This window comes from Babylonia areolata, chromosome 2 (genome assembly GCF_041734735.1).
Source record: "Babylonia areolata isolate BAREFJ2019XMU chromosome 2, ASM4173473v1, whole genome shotgun sequence".
In the NCBI taxonomy this organism is placed as follows: domain Eukaryota; kingdom Metazoa; phylum Mollusca; class Gastropoda; order Neogastropoda; family Buccinidae; genus Babylonia; species Babylonia areolata.
The window spans coordinates 64394470-64412467 of NC_134877.1; the positions used below are offsets into that span (position 1 = coordinate 64394470).

The window sequence follows — 17998 nt, forward strand, 5'->3', positions numbered from 1 at the left end:
ATTAAAGCCTCATCATTTTGAATGATCTAATTTAGACACCCAAATCTGCTGGTGATGTGGATTTTTCTTTATACAAAATCCATTGGAACAACAAACACAGTGGATAACTACTGCATTGTATTCTGTTGCCATGGGTTCTTTTATGTGTGCTAAGTATATGCTACATACAGGACCTCAGAATATTGTCTCATCTGAATGACTATTTACTTTTTATCAGAACAAGACATACTAATGAGAAGAGGACTATTCAATCTTACTGGAACAATACGCACAATAGATGACACCTCAATTACTGGAACAATACACACTCTCAATGGCCTGTCTTACTGAACATGATGGGCAGTGGATAATCACTCTCTTATTTAAACAACACATACTGTATAGAAGTTAGTGTCCACAGCCACTTAACAAGGGATATAAACATACACAGACCAAATCAGCTACTTAAGAAAGATAAAATTGTAAATTAAAAAGAAGTGATTTATGTTCACAGCCAAACTACAATATATTTCTGTTTAAATGACTTCATAGGTTCCCTAAATGTGGTTCACAAGCTGGGTGATTTGAAATAAACAGCTGACCAAAAAAAAAAAGAAAAGAAAAGAAAAAGAAAAAAAAAATCCAGACACCACCAAACAATGCAAAGATGAAAATTCTCTTTCACTAAATTGGTATTTTTAATCGTATTCGAAATTTGCCAAGCAAAGTCCCTTCCCATAAAGCAAAGCAAACGGACCCAGACCTGACCAAAAAAAAAAAAAAAAAAGGAATGCCCACAAATGATCTGAACCCCAAATCCACCAAGCGTTACAAAGGTACACCTCCACCACTCTTCCAGTTCACACAGATACTCGTACCCTGTAGTTTGTCAGTCAAACTTTCACACAATGTTCTGATAATGGTAACCACCAACCAACTTCCCCTTCCAGTTCCTGTCCTATACATAACTACAGTGGACACAGGTAAACAAAACCTGAGACACAGATCTGAGCAATCAGTAGTCTGCAACAAAACAAATACAGCACTGAGCCCAACCAAACATATCCCTGATACATTCAGTGCTGAAGCCACCTTTCTCTTGTCCTTTCTGTCACCATCAGAATATTTCTCATGATATGAAGATGAAGGGTAATTAATGAAATAAATAAACTTGACATATGATAGGCCTCATGACTTCATAGTGTATAATGTATATTATATATAATAATTTATGGTTTGTGTAATGAAAAGTTTCTGGTACATTTATCAAAAACATGCATATAAAACTGAAAGATTTAACACATATCAAAAAAAAGGGGAAAAAAGGATACTGGATATATATATCAAATAGTAGTTTTAATCCTAAATATTTATGTGTGTGTGTGTTTACAAAAATGTAGATAATTGGGACTGAGCATGAGTGAATGAATGAGTGAGAATGTGTGCATGAGTGATTGTGTGTGTGTGCGCGTGTGTTAATGATACACGTGTGTGTCTTTGTGCTCATACACATGGACATGATTTCACAGAGCTGTACTGGCCATGAATAGCAACCCCTGGGCAACCTTTCAGTCAGTGCAAAGCATGTCTGCCTAAACTTTATCACGGCAACAAGCATGATAAATTCCATGGTTCTAACACAAGGAAATGCAGATCAGCAGTTCCATGACAGTGAAAACTGAACCAACACATTACATTATGATGATGATAATGGCCATACAAAATATGGTTCAAACACATGCTTGTATGTATAAACATAATCACTGCACAAATGCCTTGTTGACCCCTGCGACCACCCGGCACCAGCACAACAGACCTGTATGTAGAATGGCGTAGTTCTAAATCATTAAGTGTTCATCAATCTTCAAGTGATGCATGTGCCCAGTAGTAACGTTAAATAGTTAAAAAACAAAACAAACATAAATCCACTCAGCCAGCCAAACAAATGAACTTTGCTCAATACAACTACACAGTGAAACAAAAGTGATCTGCCCAAATGAAAAAAGATGAGAATTTAAAACAGGTTAAAGATTAAACATGTGGTATTGATTAATCTGCAAGACCTGATGCAACTGAGTCGCCCAAACAGGTTAACTGATTACCGTGAACAGAATACACATTATGCAAAACTGAGGATTTGACTAAATACGAACCTATAGGCATCAGAACGTCAGCATGCCAATCACCCAAACAAACCAAACGCACTCTCAAACACTAGGGGCCAGGGGTCAGGGTAACTGAGCAGAAGCAGTGAACGTTTAAACTAGCAGTGCACTGGTCAGTGAAATCACTTCAGACAAGAAAAAAAAGTGTTCTGCAGGAGACACAACACAGACAAAGGACCAGGACGCAAAGTCAGAGGCCTTCCATAGTTCATGGGTTTTAATAGACATATATGTGCAGTCTCTAACTCACTCACACACACACGCACATGCACACACACACACACACACATACACACACACAATCTCTTCATCATTCTTTTCTCTGTCCTTTCCCTTTCAGTTTTTATTGTTTAAAAAGAAAAAAAAAATCTACCTTTCTTTGCCATTTTCCTTTTCTCTGTAACTACAAAAAGACACTGTGTGTCCATTCCTGTTTCAACTGGGCTTCATCTGTTGTTTACCACCTACACTGCACTGTACTTTTATACATCAAAAACAAATAACTAAGTGATACACAGTATGTTTCTTTCTTTCTTTCTATACAGTCTGTGTTTATTGAAGAAACTGCAAGTTTCCAGTGTGTTTATGCATACGACTGAGTGAAATATGGACTGTGCTGATGTTATTTGTTTGTTTTATTCCATGGAAAACCTTCAGATACTTTATGTGCTGTTGACTACTAGTACTATACTCATCTTTCTAGTGGCAATTTAATTCATACACATATGAAACAAGATTAAGGCAGGTTGCTTGATTATCTTTTGTTATTCTGACATTGTTGATCAACTTCATTTTAATACATACACAATATATTTGTGAGGAATTTCCATTCAATTACATCTAAAGCACTGCTGCATTCTTGGAGGTAAAAAAGTGAGTTTAGCACTGTCCACAATATCAATCAAGTTTCCTGTTTCTTTATGACTATTGATCTAATACTGAATATGTGTGTGTGTGTGTGTGTGTGTGTGTGTGTGTGTGTGTGTGTGTGTGTGTGTGTGTGTGTGTGTGTGTGTGTGTGTGTGTGTGTGTGTGTGTAGCTGTGTGTGTGAACACAAGTGTTTATGTTTACACAATTACATACAACTGTTACTGAGAATAAGTGAATGAATGAATGAGAGTGTGTGTTCTCAGTGTTTTTTATGGCTACCAATCTAAACAAATTTGAATAAAGTATTCTGCTCAGCTGTACACACTTCTTGAAATGCCCCCTCTCCCCACCCCCAATACCAACTTATAAACAATGAAAGGAGTGTGCAAAAGCTTCCCAACTTGTCTTTTTTTGGTCCCTATTCTACTACTACTACTACTACTACTACTATCTTATATACAAGGCATACTGCTTCATGGCACTCAAGCTTGCCTTCTTAAAAGCCGTATTTTGCTAAGTGCAACAAAACGCAACACAACACTCAATGCCCAAGAAAAGAGAGAGAAAAAAACATGAGTTGAACAACTATGGAAGGACCTCTTGTAACACAGACAAAACTCGAGATGGAAGAGAACAGAAAAATGAGAGCAACCAGTCATTACCTGCCCTTGGCTACTTTTCTCCTTTGTCGTTGGAAACACACATACAGCACTCGTTAATTACGACACCTTCTTCTGCCTCGTCTTATATCACACATGTATGTGTAAAGAAGTTAAATGAAATGACTACAGCTAATACCTTTCTTGTCATTCTTCATATTTTTTCATTTTATCACTCTTTCAAATGACTACAACTCATACCTTTCCTGTCATCCTTCATATTTTTTTCATTTCATTGCTCTTTCAAATGACTACAGTTAATACCTTTCCTGTCATCCTTCATATTTTTTTCATTTTATCGCTTTTTCTTTATCAATACTATCTTCTTCTTTGTTGCAGCCCCATCATCTGCACGGTTTCAGTGGCATTACTCCCACACTGAAGTCTCAGCACCGGCACTCCACAGGAAGCTATCAATGCCACAGCACAAGGAGGCCACACACCAGTGTAGACCCTGCTCTGCAGCTCAAACACTTTGATGGTGTTCAACAGTGTCTGGACTGATTAAAATGCTAGACACCACTCATTAAACTCCTTACTGATAACATTGATCACCTAGTCACAGAGCCAGTCTGAGTGAGCATCCCCTCCAGGGTGGAGACTGTCACCATGTCTCTCCAACGACAGCCCCACCATTAATCTGCAGACACTGAAGACCTTGACAGGAACTCATCCCATACATGAAAGAGGAGGGGGGTCGAAAATGAAGTCACCATGAGAGCAGGGCAAGAAAGGCCACAGAATCTAGGACAATACTATTTTCTTTATCTGAATTTCTTTGTTTATTTGATAATCATCAATACTACCTTCTTTATCATTTTATTCTATTGATCTATTCATTTATTATTCATTATCATCATTTTGACAATATCCTGGCTTTGATTAAATACAGTTTACTTGTTAACCTCAGCGATCTGACAGGCAAACACTTCTGTTCATCACATTACTGATGTAATTCCATTAGTAAGCTCAAACACATGAAAAAAAACAACAAAAAAACATACAAAAAGCAAACTTTCCCCAAGTAAATTGACAATAAGCCACATTTAATTAAGGCAAAAGCAACAAATAAAAAAATAATAAATTAAAGGGGGAAGGGTGGTTTCTTTAAATCTGAATAACCAAAGGGAAAATGTTTCATTAAAAACAGTCTACAAACCCCCTGTGGAATGTTATGGCCCAGGAACACTGCAGTAATATAAAAACTGGTCAAGTGAAAATAAAAATAAAACACACATAAAAGTAAGCCTGCCATTTTGAAATAAGCTCAAACAAAATATCACTCTCATAACACTCATTCAACACAACCAAATCCATGATTCTGGGATGAAAAAAAGAGTGAAGAAATAAACAGGTAAAAATATAAAATAAGATAAAACAAAAGTAATAAAATTGAGTACCCTGACTTATAGTGAAGGAGTGAGGGGGTGTGGTGGAGTGTGATAACAGCAAAATGAATGATAAAAAAAAAATAATTCAAACTGCATACCTGTACCAGTTTGACCACAGACTCTGTGCCATGACTGTCAGCCATATCGGAATCCCCCTGAAAACATAGCATGATGTTTGTCATAAAACGTAAATAATAATAACAATAACAATAACAACAACTAAAATCATCATCATCATCATCTTGCGCAGAGACAAAACAAAGTGCTTATACATCAATCATTCACACAGCATACAGAGCTTGAAAACAGATTTCAAGGTTTGTTCCAACAAGGCAAGTTTATCATTTAAAGTGTTAACACACACACACACACACACACACACGTACAAACATTTTTTTCTCTACAACAAATCATCAGATTTATCATAAGTGAAAATGCCACACAATGAGACAAGGTTTGTTTCACCAAACCACAATTATGTATTTCTTCTCCTTCTTCGTTCGTGGGCTGCAATTCCTATGTTCAATCATTTACATGTACACGAGTGAGATTTTACGTGTATGACCATTTTTACCCCGCCATGAAGGCAGCAATATTCCGTTTTCGGGGGTGTGCATGCTGGGTATGTTCTTGTTTCCATAACCCACCTAACACTGACATGGATTACAGGATCTTTAATGTGCGTATTTGATCTTCTGCTTGCGTATACACACGCATGGGGTTCAGGCATGAGCAGGTCTGCACATATGTTGACCTGGGAGATCAAAAAAATCTCCACCAGGATCCGTTATGAAGATTTGAACCCAGGACCCTCAGATTACGCTTTGTTGAAATTTGAATTCACATTCAAGAACTTGTGAGAATGTATGCTCAATTGGAATTAATGTTCAATTAAATAAAGCTGAAAGAAATAAGCAAAAAACAAAAAACAAAACAAAAATAAAAGAAACAAAAAAGAAACAAATATATAAGCACAGAAATAACACATACCTTAAGAAAATAAACATTAAAGCAAAGAGATACGGTAAAAAAAAAAAAAAAAGCCAATGCTGCCAAGTAATGAAATAAAATAAAATAGAAACGTCTTTTGCACCAATCAAAACTGTGCTTAATCAAAGCCAAAGGATTAATCAGAAAAAATAAGATGATGTCAAACTATTACAGCTTGCCAGTATCTGTTCTTTCAAAAATATTGCACATCCACATCCACAGACACATCCACAGACACATCCACATACACACACAGACACACATACGCACACACACACACACACACACACTCCAACCCACTCAAATACTAACTCACACAAACATACATACATGCATGCATGCAAGGACATCCGCACAATACAATCATTACTTTGCTCTCTCCAAATCACATGCACAAGCAACGGGCTGAATTTGTGACGCATCTTTTGCAAGGGTTAATATTTTGGCACATTAATTTCAGATTCAAAGGAATGTTTGTCAACTGAAGGAGATAAGTGAATGACAGTACACATTTATACACAACATCAGGAAAGTGACTGAACAGATCATATGATAAATCACTGGACCAAAAAAAAAGTGTTACTGTTATTTTCATATGTCTAATTGTGGAACTGTTTCAAGATGCAACTTAAGAAGAAGAATCACATTCAAAATATGGAGACAAAAAAAATCTTATTAACCTCTTGACTGCGCTGTTGACGTACGGCGTACGTCATGAAATCTCGCTCAGCAATGCTGTATTGACGTGCGCCGTACGTCATGTTACAACGTTCCATGTTTCGAGTCCCGCATTACAGAAAATACAGTCTGCTAACCATTAAATTAGCTCCCCTGAGAGCTCTTTATCTCCTGAGTTCCATAAGCTAAAATTATTCATTGGATTGTGATATTTATGGCGAAAGTTTTGCAAGTTTGTACGAAGCTCAAGTTGTGTTTGCAAAGCCATGGCTGAACGCAGACAAACCCAAACACTTGCACTTGTATTGAAAGAATTCTTTCGCGATGCAAACAGTAGAGATGAAGATTGTGGACTGAATGAGACAGAACTGCATGAAGTTGATGCCGAAGACGCTGATTTTGACAGTGGAGAGGGGTGGGAGGTGGCGTTGTGTGACGAAACTGAAGACAAGCAAGCTCAGCTGATTCAAGATGCAGGTGGGTGTTTTCGAGGTTTGTCAGTTTATTATTTGCTCTCTGTTTGTTGTAACAATGAATATGACTGCATTGTGTGTGTTTTGAATGTGTTAGATGTGGTAAGTGGCTTCGTCAGTCACTGATCAGTGTGTGTGAGTGAGAGTCAGTCATGTGGGTACTGTGTCTGACCATCACAGCCCAGGGGGGCGTGGCTTGCTGGCTGGCTCATTGTTGATGACAGCGTGTGTCGCTCGCCTGCAGCTTTCTGTGTGTTCGTTCCTGAGTGTGTATTGGTTTGTTGTTGTTATAGAGAGAGAGAGAGAGGTGGGGGGGCGGGGGGGGGGGAGAGATGATGTTTATAAAACTGAAATCAGAGAATGATATACAGAACTGTATGTCTAAATTACTTTGTAAATGCAACACTTGTAGAAGTGTGTGTGTGTGTGTGTGTGTGTGTGTGTGTGTGTGTGATGTGTTGTCATTTTGTTTTGTATGAGAAAGAGAGAATGAAGGGGGTGTGGCATACCATGAACCAGTTTCAGTGTGTGTGTGTTTTGGGGGGTGGGGTAGGTATGTGTGTGTTTGTATTTCAGCTTCTGAAAACAATCAGAAATAAAATGGTACCATTTCATGATCTTTTTATATGTAAAAAACAAAAACAAAAAAAAACCCAAACCCAACAGACTTAGTCTTTTATGCAATGTGTTTCAGGTATGCAGCATGCTGATGATCATGATGTTCATCCTGGACTATCTGGAGTTGACAACTTGCCACAAACCTACAACTGAAGACCAGCAGCAGCAAGACCAAAAGGCAGTAAACAAGCCTCCAGCAATTCTGGATTACAACAAAAACATGGGTGCCATGGACCATCATGACCAACAGCTGCAGCCCTACGATGTCACAAGGAAAACCTTGAAGTGGTACAAATAGCTGTGTGTGCATTTTCTACAAATTGCCATGCTGAATGCACACATCCTCTACAAAAAAGCAGGCAACAGCAGTACACTCCTGGACTTCAGAAGGATGTAATTAGTGCCATGATTTTTGGTGACCAAGACACTGCTAAAGATGACCACGCTGTTTGTCTTGTGTGGACGACACTTCATCCCACCTACCCCACAGAAGGCCTGGCCACAAGGAGGTGCAGAGTCTGCTGGAAGAAAGGACAAAGAAAGGGTGTGGGGTTCTACTGCCCAGACTGCCCCAGCAAACCAGCACTGTGTCTTGAAGACTGTTTCTGCAAGTACCCCACACAGCGTTTTTACTGGTGATAGATCCTGGGTGAGTACACCCTTTTCATTCTTTGTGTGGACTGTGTTGGAGTCTTATGCACCTGGACACTGTTGCTCAGCCTTGACAGTGTGTGTGGTTGATCACAACAGTCACAAGAAAGACAGGTTGATAACCCGGTTGATATTGTAGCACCTAAATGATGGAATGACAGTCCCAATTTTTTTTTATTAATGCATTTGATGGAATTTTTCTGTCAGATTGACTCATTATTTGAACATGTGAGCATCAAAAACAAAATCTTGGTTCATTTTCCTTTCATTTGATATATACTTTTATGCACTTATCTTCAGTACTTTTTGAAATATAAGCAAATTAAAATAATTGGCGTGTTTTTCGTGTTTTTCTGAAAATTTTCTCAGCATAGCCCATAGCAAAACGTACTAGCAGTGAAGGGGTTAAACAACAAACAAAGAAAAAAGAAAAGAAGAAGAAAGAGAAAAAAGAGCAACTGGTACTCAGATCAGACAAGGATGTGCCTGTGAACAAAGGCAACAAGTTAATTACTGCCGCACATATCCACACTGCCTTCAAGTGGAGTTTAACAACTGGCAAAAAGTCCTTAAGGTCAAGTTGTCCATGGCTTGGGGCTTGGTTCAGTGAAGGTTGCATTGTTCTGAGGGGTGGGGGTGGGGTGAAAGGGGGGAGGGGTGCCAGTCCTGATGTTGCAGAAGTAACCTGAACTCCTTTTCATGGAATGAAACAGATGTTCACTCTCTTTCCCCCTCTCTCCTTGCTCCCTGCTTCTCCATGGGAAAATCAACTGACATGTGCGTGAATAACACTCACATCTAAACACACAGATGAATCACATGAACACGCACAAAATCATCACACACACACATCCATAATATCATACACACATAAATATAACACACACATCAATGCATAATCATACACACACATCCAAACATATCACATACATCCACACACACACATCCACACATATTTTGCACACAACACCACACACACACAAACACACACACACACACACACACACACACACACAACACACACACATCCACAAGTATAACACAGAGATAAAGACAAAAGAAACACGATCAATCAAGAGAAAGAGACAGATAAGAGAGAAAGAGGACCAAGCAATATCACATCCAGGAAGTTGAAAGTGGAAAATAAAAAAACAGACTGATCTGCATCATCAGCACAATTTCAAACACACACACACACACACACACACACACACACACACACACACACACACAAAGACACACACATTCACACACAATGTACCCATTTATATACACACAAACTCACACATACACACAATACATTCATTAACACACACACACACACACACGCACACACACACAATCTGCATGCTTCAGTTAGACTATTAACAGGCAACCAGTGACCCAAAATCCAGTACCTTACAAAGCCCAAATCCTTCCAAATGCAGAGCTATAATGCCTGCTTTCCCCAGCCTGTGCCATGCACCATACACACTGCTCTCTGTGTCACATGCACACACAGAGCTTGAGCATTCCCACACCCTGCAGTTCAAATGACACGTCAACATTCCTTTCAAATTGCACCCCCACCAGCAGCAAAAGTAGGAAAACAAAAATAACAAAAAAGAAGACCCCATTCAAGTGAATATTTCTACCATTCTATTAACAATAATAATAATAACAACAAGAATAATGATAATAATAACAATAATAATGGTGATGATGATACATATAAAAGTATCTATATTGCACTGAATCTTGTCTGGAGACAAATCAAAGCACTGGATGAATCAACTGCAGAAGCGAACTCAAACTGTTCTCCTTTGTTCATTGTTGGAGGAACATGTTAATCATTCACACAGCTTTTGGTGCTTGAAAACATGTATGCGGTGAGAAGGATGTATATGACTGTGCGTGTGAAAAGTGGCTGCAATGATAAAGGACAGGGAATGGGGGGGTGGGGGGGGGCTGGTGGGAGGGGAGTGAGTGAGAAGCAGCTGCATGCTTGCATGCATCATCAATACATACACGTGTAAGACAAAGTTTTTTAACGAAAAAGCAAGAGTGTGAAAGAGAGAGAGAGATGGGGATACAGCATGACAGAGAGAAAGAGAGAGAGAGGAAGGGAGAGAGACTGACTGAGAAAGAAAGACACAAGAGATCTCAACACAAGGGTATATCCAGACATTGGACTGTTAACTGCAAAACAGTCTCTTTTGTCAGCTCCTCACACAACCAAGACAATTAACAGTGAAGTGTACACAACCAGCATGGAAGAAAGACGTGTACCATACATTTCCACACAACTGAGACAGCATCACTCCCACACCCTTGCTACCATCACTCTGCTCCCTTCTTCACATCATCACCCGCTCTTTTCAAAATCTGTCTCTCTCCCCCAACTTCCTTTACCCCCATCCCACCCCCAGCCCTTCCAAAGGTCAGCTGAATCATGCTCAATCTGTCAGCAGCCTTCATCAGAGGTGACGTCTGTGCTGCTTCCTCTTAATGCATCAGTACAACAGCTCCCTCCTGTCATCACCCGCTGGTTAGTTGGCCTCTCATCCAGGAAGGGAAATTGAAATGTACAGTTTTAACACCCTGGGCTTCATTGAATGAGCTGCTGCTGTTGTGTCTTTGTGTGTGTAGCATGAGTCCTGTACTGCACGTGACTGAATTCACTGTGGTCCCCTGCAGCTTTAAACGTCGACAAATGTTATGTACCTATTTTTACAACTCTTCAAATCAGTCATGCATCTGAGCAGCTGAGCACCTGTTGCCAGCAGGCATACACTTGTCAATAAGTTTCAACAGTATCCATAATGCATGATTTATGTAGATTAGACGTAATGGAAGCTATGCATACCAACAACAAACTTTTACAATCTTTCTGAGATTTGACAGGACAAAAAAAAAAAGCATTGCATATCAATTGACAAACTTTTTTCAGTGTTCATTTCATCCACTTCTTGACATGATTTGTCTTACATTATACATACGGATCTCAGTCAGTGTGAATGTCAATTCTGAATGCATGACCTGATCCTAAAACATAGCAAGAAAGATGATTACCTCATGAGATGTTTCATGCCTGTTTTGACTTTCCACAGGTGTTCTACATGTCTCATCATCACCACTACAATCACCACCACCACCGTCACCATCATGGTTACTGGCAGGTTGGAGGTAAGATGATCGAATTCCCATGTTTTACACTGTCACAATTTACAACACGGACTCCATGGTGCTGGGTCAGAAGAGACCTGAAGTGGAGTGAGCCAGTGACAGATGTGCTGTGCTGTGCTGTGCTGTGTGTGTGTGTGTGTGTGTCAGTCACACTGCCTGTCTGACTTCCTCACTGACCTATCACATCACATCAGTACTTGGGCCACTTGACACCATGTGTTTCTTCCCTTGCTTTGGACCCTGTCACCTTGCACAAAATCTTCACTTTTTATTTTCTGTTTCAAGGGAGTGTCAAAGCACACAGGTTGTTCCATATACACTGCACCACATCTGCTGTATATAATTTATAAAAATTTATATGCATATAAAAAGAGGATCAGATACCTGACCTTCACATAAACCCGATACACCAGTCAGGCCTTGAGAGCCCACCCTAGATTTGTGCAGAACACTATCATAAAATGAAGTGAAATACTTTTTTTCTACTGTATGTGTAGTGAGACATTTAACAAAATTCATTCAACATATTGTTTGATAAGACAAAAGATAAAAACTGGGGGTGGAGAGGGGCCAGGGTAATTTGTTGTTGTTATTGTTTTTGAACAAATTTGCTCTTCATTCAATCATCACCTTGATCTCAATTTGGTAAATGTCCATTTTAGAAGCTCAAAACGCAAAAGCGTGCGTGCATGCGTGCATTTGTGTGTGTCAGTTATGAGGTGACTAAAAGTAATTACTTTTATCTGTCTATAGAGGTTCTGGCATGAACCAAAACCCAAGGAAACATTTCTTGTCAGCTTGACTTTCATTTGCAGGAAACTTTCTTCTGTTTTCAATAAGCAGTAAATCTTATAAACATGAAATCTGATAATAAGACAATGAAAGCTACTGGTTTCTATATCCAGTTGTAGACGTAATATTGTAAAGAAGATTAATTTGCATCATAAAAAAAAAGATCATGAAGTTTTGTAGGTAATCACTAAACTAAATTCAATGGCATGGTCAGAATCTAAACCTACTCCTTTGGCCATGCTAAAACCATGTAATCTCTTTCTCTATTCCTACTGGAGTTATGTCATCACTTTCTCCGTTCCTACAGGAATTGTGTAATCATTTTCTCTGTTCCTGCAGGAGTTATGTCATCACTTTCTCTGTTCCTGCAGAAGTTATGTAATCACTTTCTCTGTTCCTGCAAGATTTATATAATCACTTTTTCTGTTCCTGCAGGAGTTATGTAATCACTTTCTCTGTTCCTGCAGGAATTATGTAATCACTTTCTCTGTTCCTGCAAAAAAGTTATGTAATCACTTTCTCTGTTCCAACAGGAGTTATAAAATCACTTTTTCTGTTCCTGCAGGAGTTATGTAATCACTTTCACTGTTCCTGCAGGATTTAAGCATTTGGTTTTTGTTCCTCCAGGATTTAAGTGATCAGTATCTGTTCCTGCATCCTTCTTTACTGCCCCATTGCCAGATCACATTTTACCACTGTGTATCTGTTTCATTTTAATGCCTCTCACATTTCAGTCTGTGTGTCTGATCTGTGTACCAAGTAATGACTGCAATACAACCCTGGTTTCCATGAAAATATCAAACTAATACAAAGATATTGTGTCCATGTATATGTATGTGTGCATGTGTGTAAGTGTCACAGTGTATGTATGAGTGTGAGCAAGTGTACACATGTACACCAGGAAATATGCCCATATCCAGGAGCATGTTCATGACTTTGATTTGCTTTAGGTCTTTCAAACACTTGTTGAGTTGTGGAAAAATCAAACAACTGTTCATCACTGTGCCAAGTTTACAGTACTGCTGGTGCAGTTCCTGAGAAAATGCCAGTGTTCACTTGCAGACATGTTTACCATGTACACACTCATACATGCTTGGACAGGCAGGCAGACAACTGAAAACTACAGCACAGGTTTGCTTTGCTTGCAGGTATAACCACAAAGATTGCTATCAATGAAAGCTACTTTTTTCAATAAGAAAGGCAAAATGACAGATACACTGTAACGCAGGAGATAAAGAAGAAAAAAGAAAAAAGTTGTTCATCAGATCAAAGAAAGCAAAAACTTCTAGAACTTTTAAAACTCCAGCAAAAGGCAGTGTGACAAATACATTACTACAGAAGGCAAAGGTTTAGTAAGCAAAAGAAGAACAAGCATACCATCATGCTGCTTGCTCCACTAAAACGTTCTACACGGGAACATCATCACCATCATCAGTTTCTCTCTATATCGGTCCAGTCCATGTTATACACCATGCCACATGAGGTTAGTCAGTACTGCGCGTACACGAAGGCTGCTGGTGAGTGGTTGTTAACACAGAGAGTACAGGTTCATCCTTTTCAAGTGCTGCACGGCGGCAGGCAAGCATTCCCTGTGGGTACGTCCCCCCCCAAACCTCCCACAACAACAACACACCGCAGGGCCCAAATCCGGCATGGTACGCACTAGCGTCAGATCCTCGGCAAAGGCCGCCTCTCCAGCACCCTCGTCCAGGAGAGTGCTGTCCTCCTGGGACCAGGCCAGGCCCCCCAGGGCATCGTGGGACTGGAAGAGAGTGCACGAGTCGTTCATGTCGCTATAGCTCTGCAGCCCGTCTTTGTCCTCCATGTCCGCTGCCACTGCCGTGGTGCCGGTAGTGCTCACAGGGGGCAGAGGCGGGGAATCAAAGGCATCGTAGAAGTCGTCTTCCGAGTCGTTGGGAAGAAAGTTGTTCTGTGTGAAGGGGGGTGGCTCAGCTCCGTTATAAAGGACCAGCACGAATTACAGTGACAGTGAGGGGGAAGTTGGGGGGTAAGGGTGAAGGACAAGTGGTTTCCTTTTTTTTTTTTCTTTCCAGAAGGATGTCCAAGGAGATGTAGAAACAGAGAAAAAGAACCTTTTGGCTATGTATATTTCTATTGCAAAAGGGTGTTCAGCCATGCTGAAGACCATCAACCACCATGAATTAAAAGAGAAAGCAGAAGAATGGCTGGAGGTTTGGGGATGGAAGGTGAAGAACAAGAGTTAACCTTCTGTTTCTATATATATATATATATATATATATATATTTCTACTGATCTTTTCTTCTTCTTTTTTTCTTCTTTTTTTTACCAAAGGATGTCTGGGATACAAAGGAAGAGAGAAACATATTTGTGGCTGTGTAAGTTTTCATTTCTCACTGATGCTGAATTAACTGTAATGTTTAAATGCACTCTCAATGCCATAAAATATAGACAAAAAAATGTATCTATCAATGAAAATTGAAAAAAAAGAAAAGAAAGAAAGCAACAACAACAACAACAAAAAAGCAACTGACTCAATAAATAATTGCTAAATCAGGCAAACAACCAAACATTTGAAACAAATAATAAATAAACAAATTAAGATAAATAATTGTCATAAACACACTTGGGCTATTTAAAAAAAGAAAAAGAAAAAAAAAGCATGCACCTCAAGTATCAAAGATTTAAAAGACCAAACTGCCATACTTTTCATGCAAACTAAAACTGCCCGAGGTTAAGAAAAAAAGGGGAAAAAAAAAAAAAAGATGAAAGAACATTCCTTTTAATTTTTTTTTTATTATTATTTTTTTTAATGTTTCTTCACTGTTGGTGATATTAGACAACATAAGTTTCAATCAAAAGTCTCAAAGTGTAAATCCTGTGACTGTTGACACTTTTTGAGGTGAGGTGTATTCCATGTGCAGAGGAGAAAAGAGTGTCAGTAATATGCATACTAAAACTATTGTAGCTTCTCTATTTGCAGCAATTTATGCATGAAATTGAACTGACTGGTGTAAAATAACTTCTAGTTGTACCTTCACATCGAAATAAAACAAAAGGCCTCAACATGTGATTTGTTGAGATTTATCGAAATTATTGCATGTTTACACTATTCTGTGGGAATTCCGCAAAGTAACTCACCAGTACCCAACAAAGAAACAAACAAAAAAGGAGCTATAAGAATAAGCAAAAATCATCTTCTGAATCATTATTCAGGTTTTCTTCATCACTTCTTGATTTCCTTAAGCACATGCAGCACTGAAAAATGGTGAAAAGGATTGCAAGTCCAAGACCATTGTGGCCTCGCCGCTTTAAAGAAGACTAGTTTCAATTATCTGAGAAAAAAAGAATTTTGTGAGACCTGTATGAGAAAATCACTTACATGAACCTTTTCCGAGCCTGCTGACATCAGTCAGTGATTCTCCCTCTTCTAAAATAAGTACAAACGTTTAATGAAATACCTCCATTAATCAAATGGATATAACTGTCATCGAAGCTTCCAAGACTCCTTAAAAATGGACGAAGCAGTCAAGCGATTTACACAAAGAAAATCCTCTAAAACAGACGAAGAGAGGAAAAAAGTTAAAATGAACCATTCGAAGGGTCTATGAAATAAAAAGTACATGCTCCATGTCCGCAAGAATTGTTTATCATTTCCTCCTTTCAAATTTCACATTACTGACTGTTTTGATTTTTTTTTTTAATGAAAGAATCGTGTGTATAAATCTGTTACATAAACACTACAAACACTGAAACAGACAAGTAAAAACTTTAGATTTTACACAAGAATAGAAAACAATGAAATAACAAAAGTAATGAAACAAGGCCAATAACAACAATGATGACAACAACAATGACAGCAACAACAAAGAGGTGGTCTGTGGAGTACCAAAGATGTGAGCAAACTAAAATAAAAACCTATAAGAAAAATAATGGTTAACCCACAAACAGAACATAAAAAACCACATCCAAAGTAAGCTGAAAACTCAGAAAAGGAAGACTCCCAATAGACTGACTCAGTGACTTAACAGGAAAAAAAAACAACAACCCAAAGCCAACAACAACAACCAAAAAATTTACAAATGCCAACAACCAAAAAAACTATAAATGTACACACACACACAGACACAGAGACACAGACAAAGGCACAGACACACACACACACGTACACACACACATGCACACACAGAAGCAACCTACATTCTGACTTGAGCATCAAAAGACAAGAAAAAAAAAATGATGGAAAGAAAGAGAAAGAAAGAAAAGAAAAAAAGACGACAATCACAAGGCCTCAAAACGAAAACACTAACCATAACAACAAACATAATGTCAGTTTCACAGGAGGTGTTAAAGTGTGCAGACTGATCCATATACCCCACACCATATTTGATTTTTGTAATAAAAAGACAACAACAACAAAAAAGGACAACAAAAAACGCAGATGCCTGACCTATACATAAACCCAAGATACTGTTCAGGCCTTGAGAGCCTACCCTAGGTTTCTTCTATAAAAAATATTGACATTAGCAAAATGAAAAAAACCCAAAATAAACAAATAAGTCAATGAAATATAACAAAATGAAAGACAGGCCCTACATACAAGGCAAACTATGACAGATGACATCAAACAAGAACGTAAACAACAAACACACATTGACAGATGACATCAACAAAAATGTCAACAACAAACACAGAAAAACAGGGGAGGAAAACAGCATGACAGACAGAATGGGACAGGCAAGGCACTAGTGTGGTCCTATGGCCCCTCCTCACCCGTGCCGGAGATGGTGATGGATCCTCTCGCACTTGCTGCTCCAACACACGTGATGCTGGGTGCTTCAATTTCACTGGGGCACCATCCGCTGCAGGATCCTGGGCTACAGCTGCATCTCTGTATTTCAATAAAAAAAAGGCAACAAAGGAAACATTTACTTGTATATATAAGATAGTCGTGTCCAACTATGACCATCAGAACAGTAGAGGAGGAAACTGCTGTCTCAACTATCTGGGCAAGAATTTGATTACAGTGGAGAGTGCCTTGCCCAATTTACTTGTATGAAAACCAACCAACAAACAGGTCAATTAACAACTCTTGCCATCAAAGCAGATGAACAAACATGCATGCACTCACATGTGTGCACACATAGGTATGTGCTTGTATGTACACATTTGCATAGCTCTATTCATGCCTATCTTTGACTAAAGGGTTTCAATTTCAGTTTCAAGGTGTCAAAGCATGCGCAATGATCCACATAGACTTCACCATGTCTGTGCTAAAAATACCTTAAAAAAACAATACACACATAAAAAAAACCCACAGATGCATAAATCAAATGTGCTGGTCAGGCCTAGAGAGCCTATCCCTAAAATAATGCTGCTTCTGTTGTGAGTTTCTTAGGCTGGCCAGTTGCTTTGCAAGCTGTAGCACACAGACTGAGAACACCTGACACGAAACAAGATGATCAATAACAGAAAAAAGGGATATGGTCCCCTTGTTATGCCACCTTATTTTGTGAAAGAAATACAGCTGACTGATTTTTTCTTTTCTCTTCTTTTTTGTGGCCTCAGGTGCATCCAGCTAATGAAG

The 17998-nt window shown here is 38.9% G+C and overlaps 1 protein-coding gene across 7 annotated transcripts in view; it reads right to left on the reverse strand.

Moving 5' to 3' along the window:
* LOC143276139 (uncharacterized) overlaps window positions 1-17998 on the reverse strand; it is a 54707-nt gene that overhangs the window by 16729 nt on the left and 19980 nt on the right. For 2 of the 7 annotated variants that reach the window (XM_076580556.1, XM_076580584.1), the window contains 4 exons: window positions 17185-17302; window positions 14066-14362; window positions 5164-5220; window positions 3678-3698 (listed from right to left, as the gene is read on the reverse strand). In XM_076580556.1, coding sequence (XP_076436671.1) covers window positions 3678-3698; window positions 5164-5220; window positions 14066-14362; window positions 17185-17302 — 493 coding nt within the window. The remainder of the gene's footprint in view (window positions 1-3677; window positions 3699-5163; window positions 5221-14065; window positions 14363-17184; window positions 17303-17998) is intronic. The other 5 variants (XM_076580570.1, XM_076580564.1, XM_076580577.1 and 2 more) reach the window with 5 other exon arrangements.